General features: G+C 36.8%; 1 protein-coding gene across 1 annotated transcript in view; it reads right to left on the bottom strand.

Moving 5' to 3' along the window:
* The window catches only part of pdia5 (protein disulfide isomerase family A, member 5), a 59,302-nt gene extending 41,339 nt beyond the window's left edge, over positions 1-17,963 (bottom strand). Inside the window, exons 1-2 of the mRNA XM_059562270.1 lie at positions 17,844-17,963; positions 4,468-4,594 (exon numbers count right to left, since the gene is read on the bottom strand). Of these exons, the coding sequence (XP_059418253.1) occupies positions 4,468-4,594; positions 17,844-17,909 (193 nt within the window). The 5' untranslated portion in view covers positions 17,910-17,963. The remainder of the gene's footprint in view (positions 1-4,467; positions 4,595-17,843) is intronic.

Genomic DNA, 17,963 nt, shown 5'->3' with positions numbered 1-17,963 from the left:
ACATTTCTCTTCACAACGTCACAAAGAGGAGATTCCAGATCAGCCCGTTTGAGCTTCCATTTTTTCAAAGGCAGAGAAAGATAGTAAAATCTCGATTTACACCGATTAAAATTTTTAGAAACTTGGGGACCACATACATGCTAGGGGAAGTCATATTAATGTTAAAAAACCTCAGAAAGTGAAATTTTCATGTCATGGGACCTTTAAATATCATAAGCTTGTATCCGGTATATGCGAATGGTCTCTAACACAGTGCCCACGACACCTGGTAGCCCGCATGGAGCCTGCATGTCACCTGTAGAGCTCATGCTATAAATAGCGGAAATTATAACGCATAATTTCCATCATTTCTTTTTTATAGTACATGAAATTACAGAAACTATTTGATCATTTTACATACCATAATTTTACACATATATTTTCACATTTAGCTAGCGCTTCTGATCTACATTCTCATAGTCTACAAGCGAGCTATTGCGAGTTCAAAAGATCTCTGTGTAAGTGGGAGAGAGAAAATCTGTTTGCACAGTATTCTGACTAGTGTTTACATGTGATCTGCACAATCTATCAGATTATTAACGGATTATTAAACTGCATGTAAACAGATACTCAGAGCTAAAATATCTTTGCAGGGGAATATATGAATGCATGCAAAAATAGAAAAAAAATTCTACAAGTGGCATGTTTTCACACACCGTCTTTACAAGGTGTGATGCAATGATTCTTTCAAATTAGAGTAAATTACACTAGTAGCTTAACATTTCATGTCTTATTCCTTACAAAAGATTTACATTTCAAATAAATGTTCTTTCTATTCATCATGAAAAAAAGTATCATGTTTCAACAAAAATATTAAGCAGCACAACCATTTTCAACATTGATTATAATAAGAACTGATTCACTTTATTCACGCACAAACACACACACACACACACACACACACACACACACACACACACACACACACACACACACATAGTGTATACACATATTTATAATTACAATTTAACAGTTCTGTTTTACTATATATTTTACATAATATTTCAGTTTTTCCTGTATTTCAGATTATATAAATGCAGCCTCAGTGAGCATAAGAGTCTTCTTTCAATACATAAAAAATTCAGTAAAACATGAAAAAGGGTAATTAATTTAGTCAATTACTTCATCTGAGACTAAAGTCCCTTTATATGCCATTATATACCTCTATACATAAAACAATATTTGGTGAGTACATGAATGCAGATATCCATAAATTGTTGTTCCTTACACAAAAAAAGCAACGTGGTCTGGAAATGAAACACTATTGATTACATATACATGGTTGTAAAATTGCACATCCAGCTGTCGTCAGAGTAAACAAAATTCTTCCAGTGTTTACTGGGTGATAAAAACATAGTCCGTAGAGCTAAAAGCATTGATCAAATATTAATAAATAAATTTAAAAATCTGAAAAGGTGGAGTGAATGTTGTTCTCCATTTTTAAAAGCTTTTCAATCATCATTAGTACTTACTTCGAAACAACAGAACAAGTGTTAAAATACTACGTGTGAAAACACAGTGACAGTTTCACTACACCCCAGATTTACACATTTGTGACAGTCTGGGATCTTCTACTACACCACTGAACCCACAAACTGCTTTTCTTCCCATTAAATCACATCGGTCAAGGTCAAAAGGACAGGCATTTCTGTGGTTCTGTTTTTCAGTTCGTCTTGGGTTTTAATCGAAAGAATGAGTTGAAACCTGTACCCTTTTGAATGAGAAGTGCTTATGCACCACCTGATCATGAATGCATTCCTGCAATCTTAAGGGACTATCACAGTTAGCAGGATGCATCTAATGGAAATGCTTCACAGGATGAGAAGCGCTAGTCAGCCATCAATCAAACGCACTGTAAGGTCTAATCCAGTGACCTCATGTGCTCAAAATGAGTCATGAATAATGAAACAAATAAATCTTGCACAGCAAGGACCTTGAGAGGCTCTTTTCCCTTGCTTTGTGGGTGGGAGATTGTATACGGACCGTTCATCCATACAGTACCCATATATGGTGCTTTGGCTGCTGGTTCTGCTAATAACACAAGGAGAGATGCAAATAAATATGCAGTGTTAGGGGGTAGGATTTTCTTTTGTTCTAATGGCTGGAAGAGAGCAATGCATTAGAGTGTTTAGGAGTTTAGAGTGTTGAAGATCTTTATGTATTCTGTCTATGGACATAAGATTTGGATTTTCACATCTGATGAGTGCCAACATGCTTTTGACAGTGAAAGCAAAGCTGACCTAACTATTGTAGCATCACAGGTCTGTTAGCATAGAGCAGAATCATACCTGCTCAATTAATTTTCCCTTAGGGCGTGTAACACATACACTTCTAGCAACGCAAGCTTGATTTTCTTCATTACGTTCTGAAATGTGTCAGAATGCAAATCACAATTAGTGTACACACTGCATAACCATAAAGAATCTGCCTCTATGGGCGAGTTTTCTCTTTCAGGTTAAACAGTGTCATGGCAGAACAACGTTTTGAAGAAAATCCTGCTGAGAAAGTTAAAGTCAGCATGTTTATAGCTAACACAGGGCTCAACAGCAAAAAAAATCTAGCTATTCCAGTTGGGCCAGTGATTATGATTACTTGTCCAGTCAACATTATCACTGGCCCCACTACAAAAGAACTGATCCATTTTTATTTTCAGCAATGTATACTACTGTTAATTTTTTTGTATATATTTTTTTATATATAAATGTATTTATTTTTTGATAGACATTGGTTGTGCTCACAAAGGCTGCATTAATTTAAAACTATAGTAAAAATAGAAATATTGTAAAATATTATAACACTTACACTACATGTTAACAAATTCAATATGTTAATATACAATTAAATTTGTTCCTGTGAAGGCAAAACTAAACATCCAGCAGCCATTATTTTAGTCTTCAGTGTCACATGATCCTTCAAGAATTATTTTAATATGCTGATTTGGTGCTCAAAAAACATTTTGCATTATTATCAATGTTGAAAACACTTTGTGTGTAAACATGATACTTTTTTTTTTTTTTACTTTTTGCAGTATTCTTTGATTAAAAGACTGTTATTAAAGACAAATGTATTTGAAAACATTTTTTGTAACATTATACATGTCTACACTGTCAGTTGTAATCAATTTAATGCATCCTTTATAAAAAAATAAAATAAAAATAAAAAAACTGTAAATTAATTTGTTCAAAATGTATTAATTTATTCAAAAAAGTATTACCTAATACTGGCCCCACGTAACATATTCTAGTGTATTTATATAATGTTGCTTAATTTTTTGCTAGTGATTTTTTTTATAATATTGCTTACAGTGGGTATAGAAAAGAAACACCACCTTTATAATAATCACATTTTGTTGCTTTGCATCCTGAAATAAAGATGGACACTGTTATGGTTTTATCCAGCTGCATTTACTTATAACATGCAAGTGAAAGATAAAACATGTCAGAAATAAATAATTTAAAAAACAGAATCACTTAGTTGGAAAAAGGATCACCCCCTCCCTCCATCAACACTTCCTACAGTAAAGCATGGAGGTGGTAATATTCTGCTCTGGGGTGTTTCTCTGCTTCAGGGTCTGGAGCACTTTAGGATTAATGGATGGGACAAAATACTGTTACATTTTTTAGGAAAATCTGTTGCCCTCTGCCAGAAATATGTTAAAATATGAAGAAGGTTTACCTTCCAACCTGATAATGACCCAAAGCACACAGCAAAACGGAGCACACAGTGGTTGAAGGAGAAAAAAGTGAATGTCCTTGCATGGCCTTGTCAGCAACCAGACTTAAACCCCATGAAAATCTGTGGAATTACTTCAAGACTGCAGTACACAATCGGTCACCATCAAATTAAACTTGAGCAGTTCTGCAAAGAAGAGTCTGCAAATATTGCAAAGCCTAGATGTGCAAAATTAGTAGAGACAGAGACATATCCCAACAGACTAAAGGCTGTAATTAAAGCAAAAGGTGGTTCAACAAAATACTTTTTCCAACTCAGTTGTAATTTTTTTTCTGACATGTTGTTATATCTTTTACTTGGATGTTATAAGATGCACTGAGTAAATGCAGCTGGATAAAACAAAAACTGTGTATTTGCAACAAAATGATATTATTTTGAAGGGGGTTATTCTTTTCCATACCCACTGTATATTCATTTTTTTCTTCTTCACAAAATGTTTTCAAGAAAATTTGCAAGTCATTTTTGCAATTACAGGGCAGTTGACCATCTTTATTGTTGAGCCCTGTAGCAACCTTAATAACAACACATTCAGGTAAATAGCACAGACTATTGAAGGTAACATAAAAACATACCTTTAACCTTAGGGATCACTAAAACACATTTATTAGCAGTTGCATACCAAGACATCTCTGCATTTTTTGGCTGCTAAAGCTGTAATACCTTTAATGCGTTTGAAAAACAACAGTGGTGACTGACCTGACTTGGTATACAAGACAAGAACATTAGTTCTGGTTCTCAGAAGTTTCTTGAAATCCTTGTGGTCACTGACCCTCTCTATGAGCGGAGACACCTTCGCTGCCTGCAGGGCGGATGACACTGCAACCTGAGGAGGCAAGAGACAGAGATTCTCATTTTTCACTGTCAAGGCCACAAAAGATCCAAAACAATATCCCCAACTGCATGCCGATATCATCATCTCTCTATGCCACATGCTTGAAATGAAAAGACACTACCACAATGAGAAGAAATTAATGCTGGACAAGACAGTTCAAATGTTTTTTACAAAATGACTTGAAGGAAAACTCATTTAGCCTGTCGGAATGATTTTAATAGCTGATTGACAGTCTTTGCGAATGTCTGTAGAGTTTCCATTTCAACATACCAGAAACTGAAGAGAAACTTGCAAAGAAAAGTAAAGATAGCAATAAACAACACTTAATTTTTTTTTTCTTATGAATGTAAATACAATTTTCCCACATGTGACCTCATCAAGGCCACATCGCACTTAATGGTGGCTGAACTTTAAAGGGGTTTTATCATAAGCAAACCAAATTTACCTCAACCTTTTGAGATCAGAGCTTGATGTACATTGAATACAAACTCATTTTTGGAACTCAAAACTTCCTTCTCGTGCCAAAAAGAGACTAAGCTGCACAGGCATTTGAATTTATCATCTGCCCCTCTGCATTTCTTTCAAAAGGCATTAGAAATGGGCAACTGGATTCCATTTGAACCCTCTGAGGTCTAGGGGGTTTGTGGGGGCCTGGAAAAAATTTGACATGCCTTGACTTTTGTGCTTTCACAGATCGTTTCAGTCTGATTTCAACAGTATGTGTGGTGCATAGAGTGCCGCAATGATGTCATATACTGTATTTGTAGGCCAACCCAGAAGCATCACCCTGGTTCACTCAACAAATACCCAATAGAATTTTTCCATTGACTTTTGGATTATTGCAGAAATTAAGCTGCTACCAGTACTAGGATTCTTACGTGTTTTGCTCATCATGATAATCTTCACAAATGTAGAATTTGTAATTTTTAATCCTAAAGACAATGGGCATAATTGAAAAGGCTAAAAATGAACTACACAAACTTACACAAATTTCAAAGTTTAAGCTGAATGTCCCTTTCAGTCTGTAGTCCAATTTAACCAGTTGTTCTGCATCTGCCTTTTTCAGGACAAGTTAAAGCTTTAAAACATTCACAACTGGTGCAATACTGCTGCCTATTATGTCATACAATAATATGTGACAATATTTTGAGCTTGTGTTACCCACAAACCTAAAGTTATTTCAGCCTTTTAACCAAATTGCTTAATTAAAAGTGATAAAGACCAAATCTGCTATATAAAATAAAAAATATATATACTACGTACATGCAAGCAGGTTATGCTAGAATAGGAACATGCTGAATAGCACATTAAGCGTTTCAGATGTTTGAAACTCAATTTTGAAAACAGACATTTTTTCAGATATTTACATTAAAAGATAACAATTCAGAAATAAAACTTCTTGTAAATAAATAAAATAAATTTAGAATAATTTTATATGAATAACAATAATGAACAGTTTCATGGTTATTATTAAGTTTAAATATTTATGGACATACAGTACAGACCAAAAGTTTGGACACACCTTCTCATTCAAAGAGTTTTCTTTATTTTCATGACTATGAAAATTGTAGAGTCACACTGAAGGCATCAAGGGCTCTTTGACCAAGATGACCTGGCCTCCACAGTCACCGGACCTGAACCCAATCGAGATGGTTTAGGGGTGAGCTGGACCGCAGACTGAAGGCAAAATGGCCAACAAGTGCTAAGCATCTCTCGGGGAACTCCTTCAAGACTGTTGGAAGACCATTTCAGGTGACTACCTCTTGAAGCTCATCAAGAGAATGCCAAGAGTGTGCAAAGCAGTAATCAAAGCAAAAGATGGCTACTTTGAAGAACCTAGAATATGACATTTTCAGTTGTTTCACACTTTTTTGTTATGTATATAATTCCACATGTGTTAATTCATAGTTTTGATGCCTTCAGTGTGAATCTACAATTGTCATACTCATGAAAATAAAGAAAACTCTTTGAATGAGAAGGTGTGTCCAAACTTTTGGTCTGTACTGTATATTTCTAAATTCTACTGCCACTGGAAAGTAAAAAGCTTATTTTCTGTGGATTAAAGGCAAAGGGTGAAGGATCAGAGACAACGCTCTTATCCTCCTCACACTTAATCAACACTGTGTGAGCAAATGGGGTCCAGCAGTGTGGACAACCTGTGCCGATTGGGTGACATCCAAACGGCCCCAGCATCTTGGGAGTGTGTGAAGATGACAGTAAGGGCTAATTAAAGTACCGTATTTTTCAGACTATAAGTCGCACCTGAGTATAAGTCGCATCAGTCCAAAAATACGTCATGACGAGGAAAAAAACATATATAAGTGCACTGGACTATAATTCGCATTTATTTAGAACCAAGCACCAAGAGAAAACATGACCGTCTACAGCCGTGAGAGGGCGCTCTATGCTGCTCAATGTAGGCTACAGGAGCACTGAGCAGCATAGAGCGCACTCTCGCGGCTGTAGATGGTAATGTTTTCTCTTGGTTCATTTCTCTCGGTTCATGTCAAATTAATTTTGATAAATAAGTCGCACCTGACTATAAGTTGCAGGACCAGCCAAACTATGAAAATTTTTTTTGGCTTATAGTCCGGAAAATACGGTACTGCAAAAAGCTGAGGGACCTGAGAAATCACATCTTTTCTGACTTCAGCCATGGTGACGGGGAGCAGAAAGTATTTGAAAGAACCATCTTTATTTCATCAAGTTACTTTCATTAAGTCCAACAATAACTTTGAATGGGTTATATCATAAAAGATGAAATTTTTCAATAAGGCCGGTGACACACTGGCTGCGTGGCGTGAGCATGGCATTTCCGCTGCGTGTCAGTTGCGTTGCGGCTGCTTCGCATTTTCTGTGTCTTTACACACCAGTACCATGCCTGACGCGGCGCTAGCACGCTGCTGCTGCTGTAGGTGACATGGAGGGAGACCGCCGAAAGACCAGGCTCTTGTCTTCATGACAACAATTTCAACTTTTTTTTTTTCCACACCTACAACTTCATGTTAAGCATAAATATAAAGCCTACTGATAAAAGACACCGTCAACAGTTTTGACGGCAAAATAGACTATGTTTGACAGGTGCAATATTTGAAATTCGATAATTTATTTATTTTTTTAATTACATTACATTACATTTTTAATTATATCTGAATTTATGTCAACCTATAGACTTTCAAACATCAAAATGTCAAAAATGTATATGTATTTGTGTACAAAATGACATGTAAACATATTTTCCTATTCTATTTTGCCTGGAAACGCTCCCAACACGCTTGCGTGTCACGTGAAAAATAGGCGTCGGTTCTATTTCTAGCATGCAGGCGTTTTCCGCGCGGTTTGAGCCGCGCCTGAGACGCGCGTCTCATGCAGGCAGTCTGCAAGCTCTAACCTGTTAACATGGGAGCCGAATTAAAAACAGACACGCCAAGCAGCTGAGACGCTTGCGCCACGCATCCAGTGTGTCGCTGGCCTAAGTCTAAGTTGAAATGGCTCATTCTGAATTGCTCTGCACCTCTTGACATCAGGTAGAATATAGTAGAACCACATTTAAAACTTTGGCTCAGTGAGACAAAAAGAACAAAGCAACATATACTATTATCACTAAAAACAAAAATACAAAAAAACAAGAGTAAATTAAGTCCAAACTTGTGCTGTTTCCTGGCTGTGTGTAGCACCCACTGCTCTGCATTTGATTACAGGGGATCCCAGCATTAGAAAAGAGTTGCTGAAGTTTTAAAAAAGTCTCTGAAAGGCACATTTCAGTACAAATTGGGTTGCAAACCTGTCACAATGTAATTCATGTTTAGCAAAGAGCCTGTGTGGCGAGTGGGGCGGGGCCGAGGGACGTGGGAACAAGGAGTGAGACCGGCAATGATTGGGCAAATCAGGGACACCTGCGACCCACCGCCGGTCTCGAGTCCCACGTAGGAGATGGAAGGATATAAAACTGGAGCGACGACAGTGAAGGACGAGAGAGTACCAGGCCTGGGCTTTTAGTTGTGTTTTGATTTTTATTTGAGCGCACCAGTCGTCCGTGAGGGAGCGGAGGAGTCGGCACCGTTCGCCAGGGGGCCGGAGCCTGCTGTCTCCGTTAAGGTATCCGGAGGAGCAGGGAACGGGGGACTCCTGCCGGCTGCCCAAAACCGGAGGAGCCGTCGCCGTCCACCGGGCGGCGGAGGGGTGTCGTGCCGTCCGCCGAGGGCCGTCCAGTGCCACCGCCAGGCACCGCGGAGGAGATCGCCCAGCCGGTGGAGGGCCGAGCAGCAGTGCGTCTGGGAACCTGAATTTTTTTTTTTCTCTCTCTCCCCTCTCTCGTCTCTGTCGCTCCTCCTTCCATCTCCTTTTCTCTCGCCTCGTCTGTCCTACCCCCAGGTTCCCGCAGGTTCCCGTGAGCGGTCTCCCCCGGAGGGAGGGGGGGGGGGGGTAGAGCGCAGCCTCGAGGGTACCCCCCGGCCTGCGAGGGGCGATGGGGGTATGTGGCGAGTGGGGCGGGGCCGAGGGACGTGGGAACAAGGAGTGAGGCCGGCAATGATTGGGCAAATCAGGGACACCTGCGACCCACCGCCGGTCTCGAGTCCCACGTAGGAGATGGAAGGATATAAAAGTGGAGTGACAACAGTGAAGGACGAGAGAGGACCAGGCCTGGGCTTTTAGTTGTGTTTTGATTTTTATTTGAGCGCACCAGTCGTCCGTGAGGGGCTGGTGCGCTGTTTTGTGTTTATTTTGTAATTAAAATGTTATTTGATTGTCCGCCGGTTCCCGCCTCCTTCTTCCGGATGAATATGAAGGTTTAGTCCATTACAGCCTGTTATTGAAGAATGGAGCAATGAAAACTATATTGAACCTGACAGCAAATGCTGTTCCCAAAAATAAAATGCAGCAAAGTGCTTATTTTTCATAGGGATGTCTATTTTAACCATTAAATGAGCTTTAAGAATTTTGACCAATTAATACCATCAGTTAAAACGGTTTAAAAAGTCATTTATTTATTTTCAGTAATTTATTAAATTATTTAAAAAGGTTTGCTGCATTGTTATAATACGCTATGCGTATAAACAAATTGTGTTTTTAGAAAGAAAAAAAAAACATGTCTCATAGCCTATTAATAGGTCACATTTTATTTAATTCAGAAATAGGACTAATGCAGAGGCGAAATGTTTACAAACATTACAATAGACGCTGTAAACCTAGCTATGCTATTTTAGTTCCCCTCAGTTCACAACAAATTATTTCAATTAACAATAGCCTATTTGTTTGCAAATTATTATTTATTATAGCTACTTCACTAGCATTCAAATATCCTCGAAAAAAATGTTTTGCATAACATCACAGTGATAACGCTTCACAGCACAGATTTTATTGATTTATAAATTTCGTATTTATATTTTATTGTGTTTATTTATTTTTTCCATATATTTGACTGACTATTTTATTATGATAATGAACAGGCTGCATCGTCAAAGTTGCAAAGCTTAACTTTGTGCGCGCGTGCGGCGTCAGCGCAATCACTTGATTTTTCCCTTCTGACAGTGAAAGCAACTTCTTTAAGTCATTAAGATAATCGGAATTGTAAACGGTTTTCCTTTATGTGTGTACATTCACAATAAAAACAAATCTTTGTGCATAAAATAAGCCTTAAAGAAAAATAGGATGCTGCTTTCTGCCGTATGGTTTCCTATATATCCTATATATATATAAATATATTTCTCGTATAGGCCTATTTATTTGCTATATATAGCCTAGCTTTATTATGTTTTTCTCCCTGCTCGCAGAAGTGCTGCAGTTGCGTGATGCATTATGAAGACCATGTGAATCCTCATGTTATGTTGTTTGTTGCTTTTTGTGCATGTAAAAATCCCCAAATGTTAGTATTTTTAACAGGTCACAGACACTTATCCTTTCTAATTTAATTCAAATCTAATTTAAAATAATCTTGTTGGTTAAATTTCAATAACCAGTTAATGAGCATCGGTTAGGAAAAATAACTGAAATGAACATCCCTAATTTCTAGAAATATCATTTATAGAAGAAAGTGTTTAAGTCTTAAGGGCAGGGCAGCAAAAACTGTCCTGTTGAATGATAAGGGACTGAGAGGGTAAAAAAAAAGCTGTAATAGCTGTTATCTGCTGTAATTAACCTTGATTGCCACTACAGTTGGAACTAGGGGGAATTAAAATAATAGAAGTATGATGATATGACCTTTTAAAAAACATATTTCTACAGTATTTGCATTGTTAAAAAAGACACTAATGTTAATAGCACTGAAAAAGTCTGCACATAAAAGTCTGATCTCAAAATTTCTCAAAATACCCATCTTTAAAACTGAATTGTACAGTTTTCGCACAAAGACTGCAGCATTCAACTCCATTCAGAGACAAAAGAGTCAGTGTTCTACGTCTAGTCCCATCAGGTTTCTGTCCCTATTTGGTGCACAGCCTATTCTTCAAATGCTCTGTCCAAACCTGACAGTCGACCAATAGAGCGGGCCCATTACTGTCTGGCAATCTTCATGTCCTGTACCTGTGACAAAGACTTTCATTTGGCTTTCCCTTACCAGTGGTGTACAACGTGGCTATTATCCTAACAATGGCAGTTCTTTCACAAGACGGTGATCATTATTATCGTCCACTGAACAGCTTTGAGAGACAGGCCTTATCGCATCCAGTCGATCAATGTGAAGTGAACAGAACAGGTTGAAAAAAAAAAAAACACACACATGCTATGCACCACTATTTCATCTGATGGGCAGCTACAGCTCAAGGGAGTGAAGAGAATATGCAGGGAAGGAATGGGGTGATGGATGAACACATTTTTCTGCATATGCTGAGCTGAATCTGTTTGAAGGAGCTCCTTATGGACTCTTCAACTCAACACGGATGGTTTGCAAATCATTAACAATTCTTTAACAGATAAGACAGATATGAGCAGCATGCAGAAGAATTCAATTCTGACAATATAATCATGGTCTTCAATTTCTTTTTAAATTAATCTCTTCTTTAACCCAAAAAGCAGTCAGAAAATGTACACAACAAATCTGTGATTTTCATATAAATTAAGAATCTCCAAAGTACTAAAACTTAGTAGATAAGCAGACCAAGATTGGCAAGTCTAATAGCAGGCTTAAGTGTATAGTAGCACATTCAACTCAAAAACATCTCATCTTATATGTCTGCACTCATATCAAGGTTTTTCATATCAATAGCAGGGTTTTCATCCAAAGTTGCGAATTTTACTTATGCGCAAAATTGTAATTTCGCACAAAACATTTGTGAACAAGCACTTTAGAACGAGCAGACGAAACTGTAAGTAAAACGCAGGGGCGTAGATTACGCGGAGGACGTGTCCCCCCCACTTTTATCATCACGGAAATTCGTCCCCCGCACTTTTTCGGGCAGGTTTGTTCGTATAGAGGTTTTCAAGAGCTGGTGTGAATAAATATAGATTTAAACTCAAAGAGACAGGATAGTCTGCGAATGACCTGATGTTTTTTTTCGGACCCAGAAGGCGAAATGAACATCACGAAGCGCTAAACTCTCATGCAGTGTGTGTGTTTGTGTATGTGTGTGTGTGTGTGTGTGTGTGTGTGTTTCATTCATACTCAAAGCCGGAGGGCGCTCTCATGCAGAAAGTCATACCAGGAAACTCCTAATATGGACAACAGCGTCAAGCTATCGCTGTATGAAAACAGTTGTTTTAAGGGTTTGTTTCTTCCAAGTCCAAAAAAATCTCCAGCAGGTGATAAAGTATATGAACAATGCAGTGCTAACTGACATAGCATTTATTACAGTATATAACCTATTCTGCCTTATTATGTGATAAAAAAGTGTTTGTAGTATATAAACAAATCATTATTATTTGTTATTGTCTAGCAGGTATATATTTCTAAGCCAATTAAAAGCTAGAAATTAGAGAAAAATTTAAGTTGCCAATAGTATCCACTACCAGTCAGAAGTTTTTGAACAGTAAGCTTGTTCATGTTTTTTAAAAGAAGTCTCTTCTGTTCACCAAGCCTGCATTAATGTGATCCAAGTACTGCAAATCAGTGAAATTGTGAAATATTTTTACTAGCCTTTTTAAAATAGCTGTTTTCTATTTATATATTTCAAAATGTAATTTGAGATTTCAAAGCTGAATTTTTTTTTTCATCATTACTCCAGTCACACAATCCTTCAGAAATAATTCTGATATACTGTTTTGCTGCTAAAAAAAAAAAAAAAAAAAAAAAAACTCTTATGATAATGTTGAAAACAGCGGAGTAGATTTTTTTTTCAGGTTTCTTTGATGAATAGACAGTTCAGAAGAGCAGCATTTATCTGAAATAGAAATCTCTTGTAAACTTATGTCTTTATCATCATTATGTCTTTTGATCAATTTAAAGAATCCTTGCTAAATAAAAGTATTAATTTCTATAATTTATTAAATATATATATTATATTTTTTTCACATAAATGCTGATCTAAGCTTTAGTGTATAATGTGTTGCAAAAGCTTTTTATTTCACATAAATGCTGATCTGTGGATCCTTCTATTCATCAAAGAATGCTGAAAAAAATTTACTCATCTGTTTTAAATATTGATAATCAGCAAATCGGCATTTGAAGAATGATTTCTGATTAATGTGACAATGAAGACTGGAGGAATGATGCTGAAAATTCACCTTTGATCAAAGGAATAAATTAAATTAAAATATATTCAAATGGCAACAGTTATTTTAAATAGTAAATATTTCAAAATATTACTGCTTTTGCTGTACTTTGGATCAAATAAATGCAGGCTTGGTGAGCAGAAGAGACTTCTTTCAAAACATTAAAAATCTTACTGTTAAAAAACTGTATATATATATATATATATATATATATAATTTCTGTCCCCCTCACTTCTGAAAAGATGGCTACGTCCCTGGTAAAACGTTCATGTTAATACTTAAGTTTCATTTACTGGTAAAATATTATCTTTGTGTTTATTGACTATAGGGGATTTGATGCAGATAAATAACAGGAGGCATTTTGTGTTTTGTAGAAGAACTTTTTTTGTATCTGCAAAATGGATTTGTATCAACTCTGTGGTCCTGGTTGGTATTATGCCACATTGAATACTTCTATGAGGTTCGTGATTTGATTGTTGCTATGGACTGCCTTTGACGGGAAATATATATGTTTGATGACTGTAATCGACAATTATTGGGTTTCGTTTACCATCAAACCTCCACATCCTTTGATTCCTTGAAGACAATCGAGACTGGCATCTTACCTCAGCCCTTACACAGAACTATATATATATATATATATATGTACATATCTTTGTTTGCAGTGTGTTTTTGCAATACAGTTTGAATAATTTATTTGTTATGAGTCTATTTTGGGTGTTTATATAAAGTTCACAAAAGGTGCTTATATTGCTGTTTTTTTTCATTGGTTTAAAACATATGTTGATGCTTATGACCCTCCCTACAAACAGATTATTAATTAGCATTTACTCAGAGGAGCATGTGTTGCTTATAAAACACAATGAATGTGGTTATTGCTTTCGGAGGTGGATGCTGCTGTTTGGGAATGCAGTCGTTTAACAGTTCTAGAAGAAAATTATACAAAAATACTTTGATGACAAACTTTGCTCTGACATGTCAGAATGACCATAACATTTCAGATGCTGTAGAACAAGATCGGTCTGCTGATTAGTCAGGATTTACCGTCCCATAGCGCAAAGTCACAAGACTTTTTTGATGCACTTGGAGGATTTTATTAGCAAAATGCATTTCTATCTCCCATCATTCACATTAACCCTTTTTCGCACTAGTCAAAAACCACCTCAAGCGAGTGTAAAAACTTTTTTGCGAATTAAGGCGTTTTTAATCGAAATTCAGCATTTCCATCACTCGATTCTGATGCAATGCTTCAAATTGTGTATGTGCTTAAAAGCAGGTTGATGGAAACCCAGCCAAATAAACATTGTCTGGTGTGGAATTAAACATTTATACTAATGTCCATTGAGATTTGTCTCTTATGTTCAAGTTAATTCAAATAACAGTTTTCTATTTTAATATACATTTAAAAATGCAATTTATCCATGTTATTGCTAAACTGAAATTTTACCAGCCATTACTCCAGTCTTCAGTGTCACACGATCCTTCAGAAATCATATGATGATTTGTAAACATTTCTTATTATTATCAATGTTGAAACCGCTCTGCTGTTTAATATTTTTGGGAACACTGTGATAATAATTTTTCTTTTCTGTATTCATTGATGAAAAGAAAGTTAAAAAGGAACAGCATTTATTTTGTAACAACTTAAAAGTCTTTACTGTCACTTTTAAATATAATAAAATAATCCATATCTCCTGAAGACATACAATAGCTTTTGTTATGAACAGACCAAAATGTATCTTATTTCACAGAAAATCTATTTATTTACTCCCAAATCTCACGACCAACATGCAACGCAGCAAATATGACATTTATTGATCACACATATGAACTCAGAACACTACATTAAAGCACCCAATTTATATGGGTCTTATAGCGTAAATGTATGGCTCAACCAAAAATTTAAAATATTTTATCATTTACATAGTATTTGGTGGGGGTGGGGGGGGCAAAGGGAAATCATATGTTTGGCTACCCACATTCTTCATTCAGAAAGAAAGAAATTCATTCAGGCTTTGAAAAACTTGAGGATGGGTACATTTATTTACATTTATGCATTTAGCAGATGCTTTTATCCAAAGCAAATTACAGTGCATTCAGGCTAACATTATTAACATTTTTTTTACCTAACATGTGTTCCCTGGGGATCGAACCCACAACCTTGTGCTGCTAATGCAATGCTCTACCACTTGAGCCACAGGAACACTAAAGGATGAAAGTTTTTTCATAAACCTTGCTTGCATGGAAAACAGAAGCTCGGACATTCTACCTAACATCATTGTAATTCACAGATGAAAGAAAATAGCTTGGAAAATCATGGGGGGTAAGTTAGCAATAAAAAAAACTAGTTATTCAACAATATTGTCCATTTCCAATTCCTCCTTTTACACAAAATATACAGTTTTATATTGGCAAAGCTCTTCAATAGCACAGTATATAATTCATCAGCATTAATTATGTCCAGCATGTTGTATATGACCATAGTTTATGGATGCTAGCACTCCTGCTATTAATCTTTGGCTCAAGGACCCCAGCATTTCCGCAGTGGACCTTGCTGACATGTTTTGCACAGCATGGGAAACACTTAAACAAAAAATGATCTGCCATACATCAACGCAAAAACATCTAGCTTAATCAGCAGTCGAAGCTGTCATCAAGCATGCACGGCGCAGCCGGCATCGCAATTCTGCTTAAAAAATAAAATGTAATTTCCACTTTTAGGGTCTCACTGATTCAGCATAAACCGTGCCGTTCCTCAAACACGCGCCTTCTTTCTGCTGAGCAAAACAACACAGGGGGCTTCAGCTCTGTATAGCTGACGTAGGTAATTCACAAACAGAAGGAAAATTACTCAAACGGTCGATCTGTGAGTCAAACTTTCTCACACTGAGTCACAATAGTTTACTGTACATTTAGCTGTATCCATACACAGCATCCTGCTGGACCAAGCAATGTGGGATGAAGAAGAGGCGGGGGGTGGGGTGCCTGTAATCAAGATTAGGAGATTTTATAAATTGTTCTGACAAGCGGGAGGGCTGGAGGGAAGCACAGATAGCAGAGAGCGGTTTCTCTTCCTCCACCCAAACACCACAAAGTCCAAACAGTTCAGGAGAGTACCTTTGTTTGCGGTGGCAGGCGCAAAACAGGATGCGAGACAGGAAAGCTCCTGCGTAAAGAGAGCTGACTGACGTGGCAGAGCAGCTATTAGGGTTCGCTGGTGAGGACACAACCCACATTGATTCACAAATCAGTTGTGGAACATGTTTGATGCACTTTAAACTGAAGCAAGTGTGGGTTAATTAGCTTGAAATTAGCTTACAAGCTCATTTATGTCATGTTCATCAAGAGTAGAACAAGGAAGGAGAAGAAGAAAAAATGCTCTGATCAAGGTTACTGCTACTGTAAACATAAGCCACGCTCTAACACAAACTGTAATATAATGATAAAATATTATCACAATAGAGAAGTAGGAATATCAGCTGGTTCCACATATCTTCATATGTTGTTGATAAATGGGTCAATATAATGGATATTTTTTTATAAAATACAATGTGCCATTTGTATTCATGTCGGCATATTGAAAAACACATTTTAGTTTAAATTCTTCTTTGATTTAATGATTCTATAAGTGTTAAGTGCAATGGTTAATGGATAAAACCAAGTAGACAAATACAAGGATAATACACAAGCGTACGAAACTTCATTATCATTTTCAATGAAGTTGATGCATGGATATCAACAGGTTTTCTTGGAGTTTCTTCAAACCCCAAAACCCCAAAAGTTAAAAACTAAATGACACAGTCATGAAAGGCCCTAAAGGTCTTGTTTTATGGTTTTCTTATCACAATATAACAAAATGGCTTCCTGCATGGTGATTACATTTACTTTAATCTAATGGATAAGTCTTTCAACAATTAATAATAAAATATTAATAATATTTAACTACTTACTAATATACTACACTTTACATATGATTGTTTTTGACAAAAAAAAAAAAACAGATAATGAACAGTTTTTCAAGGTCTCTCTCTCTCTTACATTTTAAACTATTTTCAGATAATTACACATAAGCTACAAATCGAAATGACTTTTAAATGAAGACACTGAATACTCGTTCATCATAGAACAGGTGCGTGAGAAATTTAACGCACTTCAAGTATTTTTGAACTGCATAATAGATCTGGACAAAATGAATGAGTATCACATTGCATCACTGACTTAAATAAAACCTCTATAACGATTCAAGAACACCTCTAACATTACTGATTCATATTAAAGCAACATGCCTATAAGTAAATCGCGACATTAGTGAATCCCTTTGACATGAGACAGTTGCATGGGGATCATTCAGTGTTCACGCAAGTGAAGCACAGCTGCTGCATGTATAAACACCGAAAACAAGACACGAGACCTGATGAATGAGACGGATTGATCTGAGTCTGTCCCTCTACTGCTATCAACTCTGGACTGCTGCTGTAAGAGGGACAGAAGATCATTCCCTTTTCATCTCACGTCAGACAGAAAACATCTGTCCGATATGCGCATTTAACATCACTGATCATATCAATCTATCAGATTCCTTATAAACACTCACCAATGACAGGAATAAGAACATTTCGATCACTCTCCTACGTCTCCCGTTTCGGCTCCAAGAAGCCATGACGCCGCTGCCACGTCTGCCTCTTCTTCTTCTTCTTTTTCTTGGCTTTTGCAA

This window comes from Carassius carassius, chromosome 11, assembly GCF_963082965.1.
Source record: "Carassius carassius chromosome 11, fCarCar2.1, whole genome shotgun sequence".
NCBI classification, from domain to species: domain Eukaryota; kingdom Metazoa; phylum Chordata; class Actinopteri; order Cypriniformes; family Cyprinidae; genus Carassius; species Carassius carassius.
Note: the sequence above shows the minus strand (reverse complement) of the source record. Positions and strands in the feature narration are given on the sequence as shown.